At 37.5% G+C, this 15497-nt stretch overlaps 1 protein-coding gene across 2 annotated transcripts; it reads right to left on the reverse strand.

Annotated features, from left to right (window-relative positions):
- Window positions 1-228: 228 nt before the first annotated feature.
- On the reverse strand, window positions 229-4207 carry LOC145492174 (uncharacterized). Of its 2 annotated transcripts, XM_081471514.1 has the most exons (4): window positions 3476-4207; window positions 2598-2645; window positions 2128-2175; window positions 229-1491 (listed from the first exon to the last, which is right to left on the reverse strand). In XM_081471514.1, exons 1-4 carry the CDS (start codon window positions 3822-3824, stop codon window positions 1424-1426), a joined length of 513 nt encoding a protein of 170 aa, XP_081327640.1. In that variant the 5' UTR covers window positions 3825-4207; the 3' UTR covers window positions 229-1423. The 2 variants fall into 2 exon arrangements, with proteins under 2 accessions (XP_081327640.1, XP_081327639.1); XM_081471513.1 differs by having other exon boundaries at window positions 229-2175.
- Between the last annotated feature and the right edge of the window lie 11290 nt (window positions 4208-15497).

Here is a 15497-nt window from a genome sequence, read left to right on the forward strand (position 1 = left end):
TACCCAGCTAAAACTGGGGAATATCCGAGAATATTCCCCAATTTTCAAAACTGCGCGTGTTGCGAAAAAGATTTGAAAAATAGTAAACACAATAGCCTCCATTTTGCGCGAAAATATGCGAGGATATTTGTCCGCGGACATTATCTGTTCCGAGAAGCGAACAGTTTCCCAAGAGCGTAGCTCGAGGAAAACTGTGAGCTTCCAGGAACAGATAATGTCCAAGGACAAATATCCTCGCATATTTTCGCACCAAATGGAGGCTATTGTTTATATATCCACGGTAATATGGTTATTCTTCAACCAGTATCTAAAAGAGATTCCCTAAGTTGACCACTGGCTGCTGTTGCAGTTGGTGCTTTCTTTTCAACGTCGATATTCAGGCGAAATCTCACTTTGGCATGGCCATTTTTCAAGTACTTTTTGTTTTCCTCCTTGTACATTTTGTTTCGAATTTCCTTGCTCTAAATATAGAAGAGTTTGAGGAATAACTGGGCATTGCTCAATGGACCTTTTCGGCGATACGGCGGCCATTTTGAATTCTATTGTTTGAAATAGCTATTATGGGATGCTCAGGGGGCAACTTAGTATGTAATTGCCCCCTGAGCGTCCCATAATAGTTATTTCAAACAATAGAATTAAAAATGGCCGCCGTATTGCCGAAAAGGTCCATTTACACTCTGGTATCACAATCACAACGCTCATTATGGCTCTCTCAATTCCCAGCCCGCCCATCCCGCCAGGGAATTGGACGGGCATTTGACAGGTTGTCAGCCCCCGCCATGTGGCATTTGCTCGCAAAGGGCTGCCCGGGGGTGAGGCATTTGACTATTTAGTGAAAAACAAAGAATTATACTTCAGTTCTTTGCAAAAACCTTCAGTTTGTTTTGTTAAACATCAAAGGGATTAATCCTAGGTAAAGAACGTACGTAGTTGTAAATTCTTTTTTCTGACATTTAACGCACTCAAAACAAACTAGCTCGTGCCCTACTACCACCCCTACAAATTCATGTTGGTCTTTCACGTGCGAGAAAATCGAGTCGAGAGGTGATGGCGAACACCAGAGACGACGATCGTATGTAGACTTGTAAGCACAGTACTATGATATAAAACAAACAGTGATAAGCCCTCTTTCAATGAGCTTTTTTCTGCAAACATCGTCTTTGTCTTTGGGAGTTTGTCTTCGGTGCATTACTTGTGACCATGTTCGAATCAAATTCAATAAGCTTTATATAAAAAAATCTGGTTACACATGAATAACAGTCATAATCAAACTATAACAAGATTAAAAGTTAAAACTTTGAGGAAGTTCTTTCGTCGTCTTCATTTGTAAAAGGCAAAACATTTCTCGCCTCCGGCGAAAATAAGGGGTCCTTTCTTTAGGCAATATTTTATGCTGCTGTTTGCTTTTTTTTTCTTTACTTGATCAACATTGTCGAAACGATATACCTGTGGCGTCTTCACTGTTGATATCCTGCTCTGTAATTTGAACGCCTAGATAAATAAACAACCAAACCAAATCAAACAAGTCAACTGATTTAAAATAAACAGCTAAGAAATGAAGAAATTCAGATTGATGGAAAATGTACACTGATAACCGTTAAGTTACATGTGTGGTTCAACTCTCGTAAAATGTCGTCACGAGTTCTTTAAGCTTTATAATCAAGGACTCTACAGCGAATGCCAGGACTTTCTAGCAATTAACTAATTTGGCAGAAATAAAATATATTAGTCTTGTTTACTTTATATATATGTTTCAAACTGTACCTAACGGTGGGTTGATTTTACCTTTCATAAATTGGACGTTTTCCTCCTCTAATTTTACCTTCTTTGGGCTCCAAAAAAAACAACAAAAAAACAATTACGTGACTGTTCTCTCGATACCAGCCTATTACAGTGCACCTGTATTAGATACCGTTACCGTGTTCGGTGGCGTTTATTTTAAGAAACCCTCTTCTGTCCAGATTGTACTTGGAACCGTTTGTCATCGAAATCATCCATTATTGTTCATTCCTGCTACCCATTTTCACCCCAAATCCCGAATCAAACCGTGAAAGAGCAGTTTTGTTTGACTCCTCTGAATTAGTAGGTTAAGCCCTAATTTAAAACAGATCAGAATCGAAAGCTTACCCTTGACAGATTGAAGTGTAGTAGGCTGTGGCTTGGTCGTTGGGATATCTGCAACAAGTAAAGAAGCTTAGAAATCTGTATTCAAGAACATATTCAAGAATATATGTTTCAAACTGTACCTAACGGTGGGTTGATTTTACCTTTCATAAATTGCACGTTTTCCTCCTCTAATTTTACCTTGTTTAGGCTCCAAAAAAACAATTACGTGACTGTTCTTTGGATACCGGCTTATGACAGTGCATCTGTATTCGGTACCGTTACCGTCTTCGGTGGCATTTATTTTAAGAAACCCTCTTCTGTCCAGATTGTACTTGGAACCGTTTGTCATCGAAATCATCCATTATTGTTCATTCCTGCTACCCATTTCCACTCCAAATCCCGAATCAAACCGTGAAAGAGCAGTTTTGTTTGACTCCTCTGAATTTTTAGGTTAAGCCCCAATTTAAAACAGATCAGAATCGAAAGCTTACCCTTTACAGATTCACTTGTAGTAGAACAAGGCTTGCACGTTGGGATATCTGCAACAAGTAAAGAAGCTTAGAAATCTGAATTCAAGGAACAGTTATGGACTAGTAAAATCAGCATTAGCTTCTAAGAAACTCACTTGAATTAAATTTAACTTTCTGAAAGTTGAAACCTTTTTGTCACAGAAAATTGAGTTTCCATGTGTGTTATATTATGCTGCTGTTTTCCCCCAATTTTTTATCTTCACAAGGTAACTTCTTATTTACCCCCTGCCGTTGGATGAACTTTTTTCATAATCTAACCAAAAAACTATACGAATTTTTTGTTCTTTTTTTTCTATTATATTATTTGAAGTATAAATGTTTCCTTCTTCTTGTTTAAACAGGAGATAAATGTGGTCACTCGCTTGAGCTAGGCTTCTCTTGGTCGGCTCATTGAAATATTTGACAGTGCACCTATGTAAGGTATACTTCAGCCACGCAACAGAATTAAAGTTTTTGTAGATTATCCTCAGCAGTGCAGAGCTGCGTTCTGTCTGTGATCCCACGACCTCGGCCAAGATTTTCCCTTACAGACCTCCAGCTACAATTTCCACATCTTTCGATTTTCGCGATCTGGTAAAGGGGAGGTTGATGTGTATCGTTTAAAGTCCAAACATAGTTCAGATCACTATGTGCTTTTTTGTCACGATCCCTTGTCACACCTCGCCATCGATGCGTCATCGTGCGTGAAGTTGATGGATACAAGGACAGATTTTAAGTTACACTTTCTTTCTTTCTTTTTTTTTTTCTTGCAGACAATTTGTATCACTATCAGTGCAACAGAGTGTGCTGCGGTATTACTATCTTTTAGATACCCTAGTCTTTAACCTAAGAATGCTTACCGTTGAAAACAATGAGTTCCACTTCCGAGTGTCCTGAAGCCTTAGTTTCCATGTCCTTGTATCGGCACTGGAACGTTCCAGCGTCCGATGATGTCACGTTGTTAATTATCAAGCCTCGGCTGGCGGACACTTTCACTCGGCCATTAAACTGTTCGTTAGTGTAGTTTGCATTAGGGTAGATGGTGTCTCCACCTAAGATCAGCTGTCTAAATGTTTCTTTCGTGCCACTTTTATCTCTAACGATTACCCTGAGATATCTGCTTCCGTTATATTGAGCCCACATAGACTCTACTTCAGGGTTTGGTACTATTCCTTCTCTCGCTAACTTGATGCAGGGAAGATGCACCATTGGCTGTCCAGCAACTGCATAAATGGGTATGGCGACAGAAGCTTGAAAACAAAACAAAAATGAACACGATTAGAAACAAGAAGCTATGTATCAGGCTATATCTGCTTGAAGATACCGGAGGGCCTGGGGGACTCCGATATAAAGAGGACGGGGCTGCTCGTCGGAAATTTTGAAAAGAACCCCTTAGAGGTACCAAGATCCTGTTTTGTGGGCGTGGCTTAAATTTTTTCTCACCCCTAGGAGGAACCAATTCTAAAACAACATTATCTCCTTTTTTTTTTTTTTTTTTCGGTTCAATACCCTTTGAGAGGTACAGCAAAAGCTCCCGCTGTGGACCTTTTGAAGCTGAACACCCCAAGAGATACTGCAACTGCTATTTTTAACCCCTAAAGGGTACGACGAACTCCCCTGTCCTTTTTATATGGGAGTACCCCCCCCCCCCCCCCCACCCGAACTGGAGGACGTTTAGTTAATGACAAGAGATTATGCATATTCTCTTGAAAATGGTCATATACCCGCTGGTAAGACTGCTAAGAAACAAAACATCCACATGTATTTATTGTTGGTGGTATGTATGGACCCAGTGGAGTACAGTTCAGGGAGTCATCGCTCAAGTCATTTCAGAACCAATAAACGGCCACCCCAATTAGGCGGCCAGTAATCAAAGTCCCGATGATGGCTTTTCTATTGGTTTTTACCTCTATTCAAAATTGAAACGGCGTTGAACGTTGGTTTATGTAACTGTTCGATTGCAGCCAACTGTCCGATTACAACTTGGAAGATTATTAGTGCGATATAGTCCCAAATATGCACCAGTCACATTTCAGGAAATTGTAGTTACATGTAACTTGTTATACCAAGTATACGTTTTTACTCTGAACTGTAATTGCATGTGTTGAAACGCTAAAATTATTAAAATTTAGAAAAATCCTATGTATCAGCATTAACTGAGCTTTTCTGGGGGAGAACGAGTATTTTATTGGAAAAAATGGAGTATTAAAATGCTACTGACCCCAAAATAAAAATAATATTTTCCCAGAAAAGCCATTTAACTGCACAGCGCCGCTTATCTCGCCTAATAACCTGGGAGTTCTCAACTTATTCATAGTTTGCGTTCCGGTTGCCTGCAAGCACATTCTTCTTTCAGCGCGACAATTTCCATCGGTAGCTCGAGTCGAATCTTAATCGCTTGTTTCACTTTCCTCGTGTATTTATAAATGCTTGATCCATTCCGGATTACGACAAAATGCGTAAATGCGTACCACAAATGCGTAAAATCCACTAATACACAGCTAGTTCACCAGTTCGAAGCCTCAACAATCTTAATCGCTTCGTTGTAGCACATGGGTTTCGTTTACTATTCGTTTAGAAAAGCCTGTATTTCGAGTACAGAAACGCGATACGTTTTAATTTACCGTGTAATTTCCTCACCTATAGTTTCGACTGGTACCACAGGCTAACCACCTTACGTGTTCGTGGTTAATAACAGAATCTATGAGGGTTATGAATAAAGCTCTGGAAATACATCTTGGTCTAAATATCCCAATAAAGTTGAATGAAAGGTTAATCGACTACTGTGCGGTGTTTTTTCGCCTTCCTGGGTTGTCTGAAGCGGTTTTTTTTTTAAAGAAATTACTTTTGGTCGGTGACCAATGGAGAACAATCAACAACCGTCGCCATTCAGGTGCGATTTTCAGTATTTTGGCGTAAATTCCAGTTTGAAGTGGAGGTCACGGCTGGCGGCCGCCAAGTTGCAAGCCTTTTCTCCCTTTCTTATGCAGTACCTTAACAATGTCAAGCTTTCCACTAGAAATAGAGAAGAATATACACGCCATGAAAATCTCTAGGTTTTTACAGTAGGGCGAACCCGAGAGCCAACCCACTTCAATTCTTTGGTCGCTTTCTCGTTTCTGGTCGAGTTTCATCGGGATAGAGGTATTGAATGAAGAGGAATACTCTGTCCTACGCATCCTGTATTGTTACAGCCTCCGACAACACATATTCCTTGCATTCTGCAACGATTTTGACACACTAATATATGAATATGAAAATATTCTTCTCAGAAACACATTGTTATTCCCGAAATGACGTCAGAAGCCAACTCGTCCCATTCTCCACTATTCGTCGGTCGCGAACATGGAAATGGGCAAATTTAAAAACTTTGAAAATTCATACAAAATTAACGAAAATAGCTACAACGATAATTTTTTTTCGCAGTGGTGATCAGGAGAAAACGGAAATTTGTGTTAGCGAAAACAAAAATTGGGGGGTTAGTGGTACTTAGTATTTCAATGGGTAAATAATAAAAGCATAATGTACAAAAGCCTAATTTACACTCATAAATACAAGTTTACACTTCAATTAACGTTAACTCGGAGACATTGGTCGAGTACCCTGGTCCCAGAGGTTTTTCTTGATTTTTCCGTTCGCCGCTTCGTGGCTCTCTTATGCAAGGAACCTCTGGGGCCAGGTTATTGGTCGAGCGACCTGAGAACAAAGAAACTGTCAATCACAAATGCAATCAGGGTGACAGCAGACACGGCTGTGAGAGATGTTTATTGCTTAAATGCATATACCTTCGCCCTCACAAAACCTTAATCTTTTTAGCCTCCTTCAGGAAACGTTTCAAGGTGCATTGTGCTTCGTTTGAGTACGTCATAATTTCTTCGCATTATATCGCGTTTTAATTATTTGCTTCAATGGTGAAACTATAGTCACTGGCATAGTTTTTATCGACTGAGGGCGTTTGAAAAGAGCTGAATTATCTATGAGACGTGCAGCACAGTACTTGTACGGTAAGCTGAGTACATCATTCATATGCCTATGGCAATAACTTATTTCTCACAATTAATATTAGGTTCAGCTCAGTAATATTTTGTTTGTTATGCAGCGCTGACCAAAATAGGCTGTTTAGCCATCGCACAGATAAATAATGACATCTTAATGCTCAAACCTGCAATGTTTTGTTAGACCGACCAGGTTCGGGGGAGGGGAGGGGAGGGGGGAGGGGTCTGTCAGAGAATGTGGGTGGCGGTGTGCAGCGAATTTCTTGAAATCCTTATCCTATTTGTATAGGTAATCACATGGTTTCGAGTTCAATTTGGAATTAATTTGCACGAGTAAGTTTTTCAAAAAGCTGAAATTGCACAAGCCGCTTTGGCGAGTGCAATTTCACCTTTTTGAAAAAACTCACAGGTGCAAATTAATTCAAAATTGAACGACAAAAACCGTATGATTACTTATTAATAATATACACATGAAAAAATTGGCGTGGAGGAAGTGCCGCACGATCTTTCTTGAAGCCATTTTTTTCTCATTGGAGAAAACTTTCAAAGTTTTCGGACAAAATTTTCATCATTTTTGTGATATCATTGGCTTAGAAAATTTCCTATTGTCTTTCAGCCAATCATAATCCAGAATTACGATGTGTAATTTGCACTGGTATTACACTTTTTGCACTGGTGTTACACTTGAACTGCACTGCTCTCAGCCAATCAGAATCAAGTAATTTTTTCATGTATATTATTACAGACCAAAGTTGGCCATCCCTCACTATTTCAGACCTGAACTGTTATTCAGTTGCCATATTCCAGGCGTAGTCAATGAGTAAACCAATAAATGATATTAAATGATAACAATGATTGATATCAACTGAAGATTGGTATCGATTGCCAATAGCAATCGATGAAAATAGATGAAGAAAAAAAGGTTGTAAGTTATCGCTTGCCCATAGTAATCAACAAAGACTGATTCATCGATTGGTATCGATTATTATCGTTATCGGAAACTATATTTTTTTTCCTTTTTCAAGTTACACTGATATAATGTTTGACAAAATTTATATGTAATGGTTTTACCGCCTCAGCCTCAGTTATACAGTCCCCAAGAAGTAAGTGAATTGCTTGTAAAAAATATGCAAAGTGTTTAATAATTAGGTACTTTGCAGGAAGATAACCCAAAAACAAGGGAGTGCATAGTACATTATAACCATGCCTGTAACTCTGTAGCTAATTCAAGTGAGCAGTGTTTTTCTAAATCCCTTGGCAGTCTTTCAGCATAGTCCAGAGGTTTGACCCTTTTGAAATACCACGTAAATGGTTGCTGATAAAAAATGGTTGTTTACTCTGAGGTGAGAACCGCTTACAAAGTAATGTCTTGGTGACACCCATTAGAACTCTATGCATATAATCTGGGACAATGCTGAGGACTACGTCAAACCATGGCATATAGATGTTAGCCCATTCATATTAATAACACCCTTTCTCCCCCCCCCCCCCCCCCCTGCAGTTGCCTTTGGTCCAAGATTATATTTAATATCATTGCAGTCCCTAAGAGGAAATCGTTCCTTGGGTTCTCTGTGAGGGCAGCATCTAGTATGACCTTTTCCTCGTTTTACAGTTCTCCCTGGTTCTTCACAGGTACAACACCCACTTTCCCCCATTGTGCATGGTCATAAGCAAAATATATGACTTAGCTTTAAGATCAACCTTAAAATATGCCAACCTTCATGATAACCATATTACCTGGTATTTGTACAGGTGTCCCTTGGTGATCATAACAAGCTACACATTTCTTCCCCAAATTTATTTATATAATTTTATCGCAAGAATGGTGGAGACCCCTTACCCAAGCCAAATCCCAACTAAAACCATATTCTCCCTTGAAAATTGCTGACGAAGGGGAATTTCATTAATTGCAAGAAAAATTGGCCATAGTTTTACATGTGCAGATTTGCATAATGCCTAGATACCATCAGTATTAAACATCCCACTAATGCAGTTTTCATTTGCAAGAAATTGAACATCATCCAACAAATAACGGTAATAATTTCCATCAGTTATGTCTGCAAGAGTGACTTGAAACAGTTCTGTGGCATGAGGTGCTCATTAACTGTATTATTGTCATGACACTGTCTAATTTATATTGCACGATGCAGATTTCCTTTCTTTAAAGACAAAAATGCACATCTACTTATAGTCATTCAAAGGGTCAGGCTCATCAATTAATTAAAATATTTTTTTCACAATAATTGTTCTTGTTCTTGTGTTTTCACCACTACTTTGCCTCTAGTTTCTCACCATCCATAATAAAACTGTCTTGTAATGTTATTAACTAAACATGGAACTAAAGACAAACCCTGCAGGGCTGAAAGTGATATTTGCATGTCTGTCAAATTAGTACTAATCAAAAATGATTTTTAGTCATGAGTGACTATTATAGAAACAATTGTGGTTTGACCATTTGGATTTCACTTACTGAAATTTTTCTCTTCATCTTAGGTGGTTAGTAAGCAATCCTCAAACATCAAACACGAAAGTGAAAAAATTCTATACATTTTGCTTTCTGAATAATAAAATTATTTTATTAAATATGCAGTCAAATCTCCACTAACAGCCACCTCTCTACAATGGCGACTTTATTTCACGTAAAGGCAGATGGTCATGTACATTCACTCTCATTCCAACTTCTCTACGATGGCCACCTCTTCACAACAGTAATGGCCACTAAAACGAGTCCTGACTGCTGAAATAACCTCTCAACAATGGCCAGTTAATCAACGACTGACAAATGGTGTATAAAAAACCAAGTTTTTAAAATTGTGAGAAGTCACAAAACTTGATCAGTACCAAGTACTGATCAATACCAAGCCTTTGAAGACTATTTCTGTTTGATTTCTTTTTAACAAATAGAATAATTGAGCTTGACATTTCTCTATATTTCTTTGAGGGCGCAGCCTGAGTCAACTATCACGCAGAGGAATTGAGAACGAATAATGTAATTGTTTTAGTATAAATCTACAAGTCGTTCAAAACTTTGTCTAAATCCTCTTCACAGACACTTTGAAAATGCAAAGAAGTGCCCACCAGTCTGTTAACAAGCACTTAATGCTACGCTACTCACTATCTACAACAGAAGAGACAGTGAGTAGTGTAGCCAATCAGAGACCAGCATTCGTGATAGAATGCTAATAGATTTATACAAAAGATTTATTCTCACTGTGATACATATTTACATGATAATAATATTATATGCACTTTTTTAATAAAAAATGTTGCACCCTCCCCCACCAAACAAAAAAAAAAACAGTTGTCATATCTCCCCATAACAGCCACCTCTCTACAATGGCCATATCAAGGCTAACTACATGTACTACTCCGGCTAGCACTAATTTAGACATTCCCTTTTTTCAGGGCTCTTGTGACTCTTGCCATGAGGAAATATCTGATCTGAAAGAGTCAATCGCCAGCATCACTGACGAGTTACAAGTAATAAAAAGAAGACTGAGGAAGCTTAAAGTCAGGGTGTAGGATCCAGCCAGCTGCTGGAATGGAGGTTTCTAAGTCTGAAGAGTTGGAAAATGAATGTAGTCAACATTAGTTGGCAACCATACATCTTTGTTCTGAACACAGTAAGCATCCTCCTGTGGAGATTGTTTACTGTAGAAGAAATTTTGGCTCAATCTGTGTCTGGTAAAGCTTCAAATTCGAAAATTGTAGCTACATGTAAGCCAAAGTTTGATGGTGAGAAGTTAGAGCTACTAAAAAAACTTGTCATTGAAATGCATGATGAAGCAACATCTTCCGAAATAACTGCAAAAATACAGGCAGTTCAAAAAGCTGTTAGGAGGGAGAGCTTGACTCGGGAAAATATGAATTAAAAGTGTTTTTAGAGGCTTTAAAGTGGAGACAATACCTACCGGCAAATTGCAGAAAGGAAAAAAAAAATGTAATTCAGAACTTATTTCTTCAAATAACAATGCAACAACATTTCAAGCAACTTGCTTGAGTTTTGGGTTTAAATGTGCAATGTGGACAATTTTTAAAGTTTGTTGGGTCAGATAAGTTAGGCTATTCAGATGGAGAGACACAGTGAAGAGTTAAACAGATTGGTACTGTAACAGTTTCATTAAGCACATTTTTTCTTTACATTCTGAGGACACCATCTGCTGATTATTGTTTGAGGCACTGAAAATTTTGTTCTAAGAAATTATCAAATTAACCACATCATAAGTATTTCAAACTTTTCTTTAAATTGACAGACATCATTTGACATGCATTCAAGTCTTGGTCTTTTTACTCAAGACTTAGAATTAAATACACGTAACCTAAAATAAAAGACTATTGTAAACATTACTGATGACTAAGATGGTTATCATACAGATGAGATTTAAAAGAAAGCTCAGTAGAAGGTTGAAATAGAGGTTTCACAGTCCTGTGGATTGGAAAATGAGTGTTGAAGATTTAATTTAGAACTCCACTTCATTGTTTATAACTCAATAAGCATCCTCTTCTGGAGCATTCTGAGTCATAATAAACACCACAAAATATTGTCAGAATGTAAATTCGCAATCTTTATATATCCATTCAGCTTCTTGAGAATGCCAAATCTAATGATTTCTAACTCAATCCTGTTAATCTGATGTAAAACACAAGCAAATTCAAATGTTATGTGTTGAATGTATAACCCCTTTTTGGCTATAACAGTTGAAGTTGAAATTCTGGAATGTGACTGGTTTCTGTTACCTTCTTGACGATCATAGCCTGTTAGGTTTAAGAGACAGCGTTACAACAGCATGATTATTCAAAACTAGAGATGCATGTACAATTACACTGTCCGTATAATTATTGTTACATTTATATGCTGTACCTCAAATCGAATCCATCTGGTGTAAAAAAATATGATACACTTAGAGTTAAAGAAAGACTTAGTGCCTGACCACAGATTTGAAAATAAATGCAGACCGTGGCAAATTATTGTTTTCATCCCTTTCTTGCGTGATTTATGGGCTGACTATTGCAAAACTTTGATTGAACAGTTGATTTCCAAGTCAATTGATTAGGCATCTATCAATTATTTGAATACCAATCCATTGGCTCAGCCAGGTTCATTCACACCCTGTCAATCTAAAACATTATGGGCCTTTTCAACCCATGCTAATTCATGGTAAGATCATGCATGATTAACCATGGTTACCCATGTCAATTCATGGTTGTAGACCATGGTTAACCAGGTTTATTCACATCCTGTATATCTCGATAATGTTTTTTTTTCTTACTCATGCTAATTCAGGATTGTAGGCTGGTCATGGTTAACTATGGTTGCCCATGTCATTTCGTGGTTGTAGACCATGGTTAACCATGTCTATTCATGTCCAGTCAATCTGAAACCATGGTTAAACATGTTAATTCATGTTTTACATCAACATTTGTGCCTATCATCTACCATGTTTGACCACTGTCTAACATGCCTCTTGAACATGGTCGCAACCACGGTTAACTTTGGTTAATTGTGAACTTTTAACTTCCAGTTCAACCATGGGTGACCATGGTTACATGTATGTTATATCCTTAGTGCAATTTAACATTCATGCATGGTTGACCATGGTCAAACCATGGTAAAACCATTGCCAAACCATGGTCGACCATGTTTTGAAAACCGTGCTCAACCATGGTAAAACCATGGAAAAACATGGTCTATCCATGGTCCTGGTGCAGGGGTCAGGCTACTGGTGAATTAAAACTTAATGACAGCCCTGATAAATGACAATTAACCACTCCAGCAGCCTAATACCCAACAATGTTTCATGACCCATGTCAGAGTTTGTGAACCCACAACATTCAAGGGCTGGTGTTCATTTCACTATAGGTAACCAAAGGAAGCAAAGCTGAAGTCAAGTGGTATGTTGGAATGCCATGAATCAACCTTCTAATTATTACATGTATGTGTCACCTTAATTAGTTCACCTTTGAAAGTGTAATTGAAAACCTGTAATTTTGGGCCCAATGCACTTAAAAAAAACATTTAAGAAACACAGAAGTTTTATATGTATAGACTTGACAGTGTTAAATTGATTTACTAAATCCATTTTGAAATCACTGGTTATCCTTACAATCTGATTGGCTCTCAGTGGTGCGATTTATTCACGAATCGCACTATTTTTTGCTCTAAATCGCATCTTTTTCTCAGCCAAGGAGAATGGGACAGTAAAACAAAACAACCAATCAGATTTCAATATTAGTTTAAAGTAATCAATAAAATTTCAGGAAAATGAAAGGCAAAAAGCCATTGTGTGGAGAATTTTGCAACTATTATTGCCAAAACTTATTGTTTTTTCCAAAAAAAATTGACGAATTTAATTAATTACAGTTTCTGAATGACGATTATGAGCTCCTTCAGACTGAAGACCTACTTTAATGGAAGTTTCCAACTTTCAGTGACCATTTTGACGAATATTTTGGCGATTTTTCTTCAACATCTGCTCAAGATCCGTATGATACCAAGTCCAGTAAAACATAAACAAACGAGAAACCACACAACAACAAATTCAGAGCCATCTCAAGAAGGTAGATGTTTCCAGGTTTCCGGTAGTTTCAAACGAAGCAACAAAAGAGCTCAACTCTGTCGCTGTGAATAAACACAGTCAAAATACGCCCCACTCCACAAACGAAGCTGGTGCTAGTCCCGCCATCTTGGAAATATCTTGAAACAAATGGCGCCGCAAGAACTTGACAAGGTCCTGAGTATTAAGTCCTTTGCCAAGGTCACAAAAAGAAATGGACAGTCTCAGCCTCAACCACAGAAGAAAGAAAGACCTTCCATCATTGATTCAGGCAACGAGAATTGAACTTTTATACCTGAAGTAGACTATTTTCGTTCTGACTTCAAAATTGCTTGTTTCTTTGTCATGCTCGGATGAGCTTTCATCACATGACATCGTCTTGCATACTAAATGAGACATAAAGGCATTTCCGTGTCTGCTTTTTTTTTTCTTTAAACAAACCAGCTACCAGAACAATACACCAAAAATCTAAAAATTAAGGCAATAAAATTGTGTGATTTCAAAATGGATCAAATAAAGTGGCAATTGAACTGAGTGGAGTGCAATTTGGTCTGAAATCATACTTGTGATTTCAGACCAAATTGCACTCCACTCAGTTCAATTACCATTATATATGGTGTGTGCCATAAAAGTCTCATGTACACTAATCAATTCAAATGACAGTTTTTCTCTAGCTGTTATAATAACCCTGCAACAACTGTCAATATTACACAACTTAAATTTACCATGATTGCAATTTATATGATCATTACAGTACCTCTGAGAGTTCTGATATTATTGATTCATACTTCTTGCACCTGGCTTTGTATGGACACAACTGCATTCTTTTTCAAGTGAAATTCCTTGTTTTGAATTGCAATCTTTCCTATTTTGAATTATCAGACTGTGTAAACACTGTCAAGCTTTATAGTTATTTTTGTACATTTAAACCTAAGTCACCTTAAAGCATGGCCATGGGGTTAATTCACCTACTTTGATATTATCAGTAAGAACTATAGAATTGTGCTGTGATCAGTATTATTACTAGTTAAAAATAATTATTATTCAAGCTGATCATTTGTTTCTTATTTTCTTTTGTTTTAGATTACAAGAGCTAATTAATGTGGACAATGGACAATAATGTAATGCTTCGCCAGCACCAAGAGTAATTTTCATGAGTGGCTGCAGTGTATGACTGACTTGCAGTGTACATAAGTTGAGGCTCAATTTTTTTTCCGTCAAGGGAGGGGAAGAAAGGGTCAATTTACAATCAAATCAGGGCATATGAACTACTAAAAGAGAAAAACAAATTGTTGGGAATGGATGGGGGAAGGACTACATTTATGTATAACACAAGAGGAGGTCAGACCTATAAAAAGATACATGTAAGTTCTATGTGATATTAATAAAACTGTTACTGTATCTAATAAATGGCATGCAATGCATGGAGTAGCGATGATGTTAAAAAACTGTTACTAGAAGATTGGAACATAAGCAGACAAACTGATTCTTAAACTTTTGAGTTAGACATTTTAGGTGTTTACATTTAGGGTAGTCGATTGGTGGTTCATTCAAGTAGTTCATGTACCAGATCCATCTTGTTAGTCCATGTGTTAGGGGTCAGCGAAATGTACCAACCCAAAAGAAAGATATCTAAAATAAAAAGCACTCTGCTGAAAAGTTCCTCTCTCTGAAATCAACACCTTATTATCTTTAACTTTATTTGGCGAAGCTAATTACCTCACCGGAAGTTAATTTGTTGTTTTAACCATGTACCTGTCCAAGAGAAAATCATTTTCTCTTGACTTGTCATCTCGCATGTGCAACCTGCTCGTCTATCTAAAATTGTATGCATCGAAGATAAGCTATTATGAGTTTGCCCGGGAGTACAAATTTATGCGACACTGTATAAACCAAATCCACCCACAAACCTTCGTTTAAAAGCTGAAATTAAAAGCACTCCACTGATTCTTCAAACAGCAAAGGAGAGCTGCAAAGTACAAGTTTCTTTCTCTGAAATCCACATCTTATTATATTTAAAGATATTTGGCAACACTAATTACCTCACCGAAAATTAATTTGTTGTTAACTGTCTGCTTGCCATCAATGAACATTTGTAAATTGTCTTTACCCTGACAAAATGATCATCGATTGTTTAATCACAACCACTCTTTCATTGACAGAAAATATAAAACAGTACATTTCCAAAACTTCATAAAAAACTGAAAACTGCAAATGAATCGTACCCTGACTTCATTATCACTACTGTAAACTGTATATTTCAGTGCTCATACAATGCTCATACAGTGCTCTCACAGTGTTCATTCAATTCAGACAATGCTCATTCAATTCAC

The sequence above is a fragment of the Orbicella franksi genome, chromosome 7 (genome assembly GCF_964199315.1).
Source record: "Orbicella franksi chromosome 7, jaOrbFran1.1, whole genome shotgun sequence".
In the NCBI taxonomy this organism is placed as follows: domain Eukaryota; kingdom Metazoa; phylum Cnidaria; class Anthozoa; order Scleractinia; family Merulinidae; genus Orbicella; species Orbicella franksi.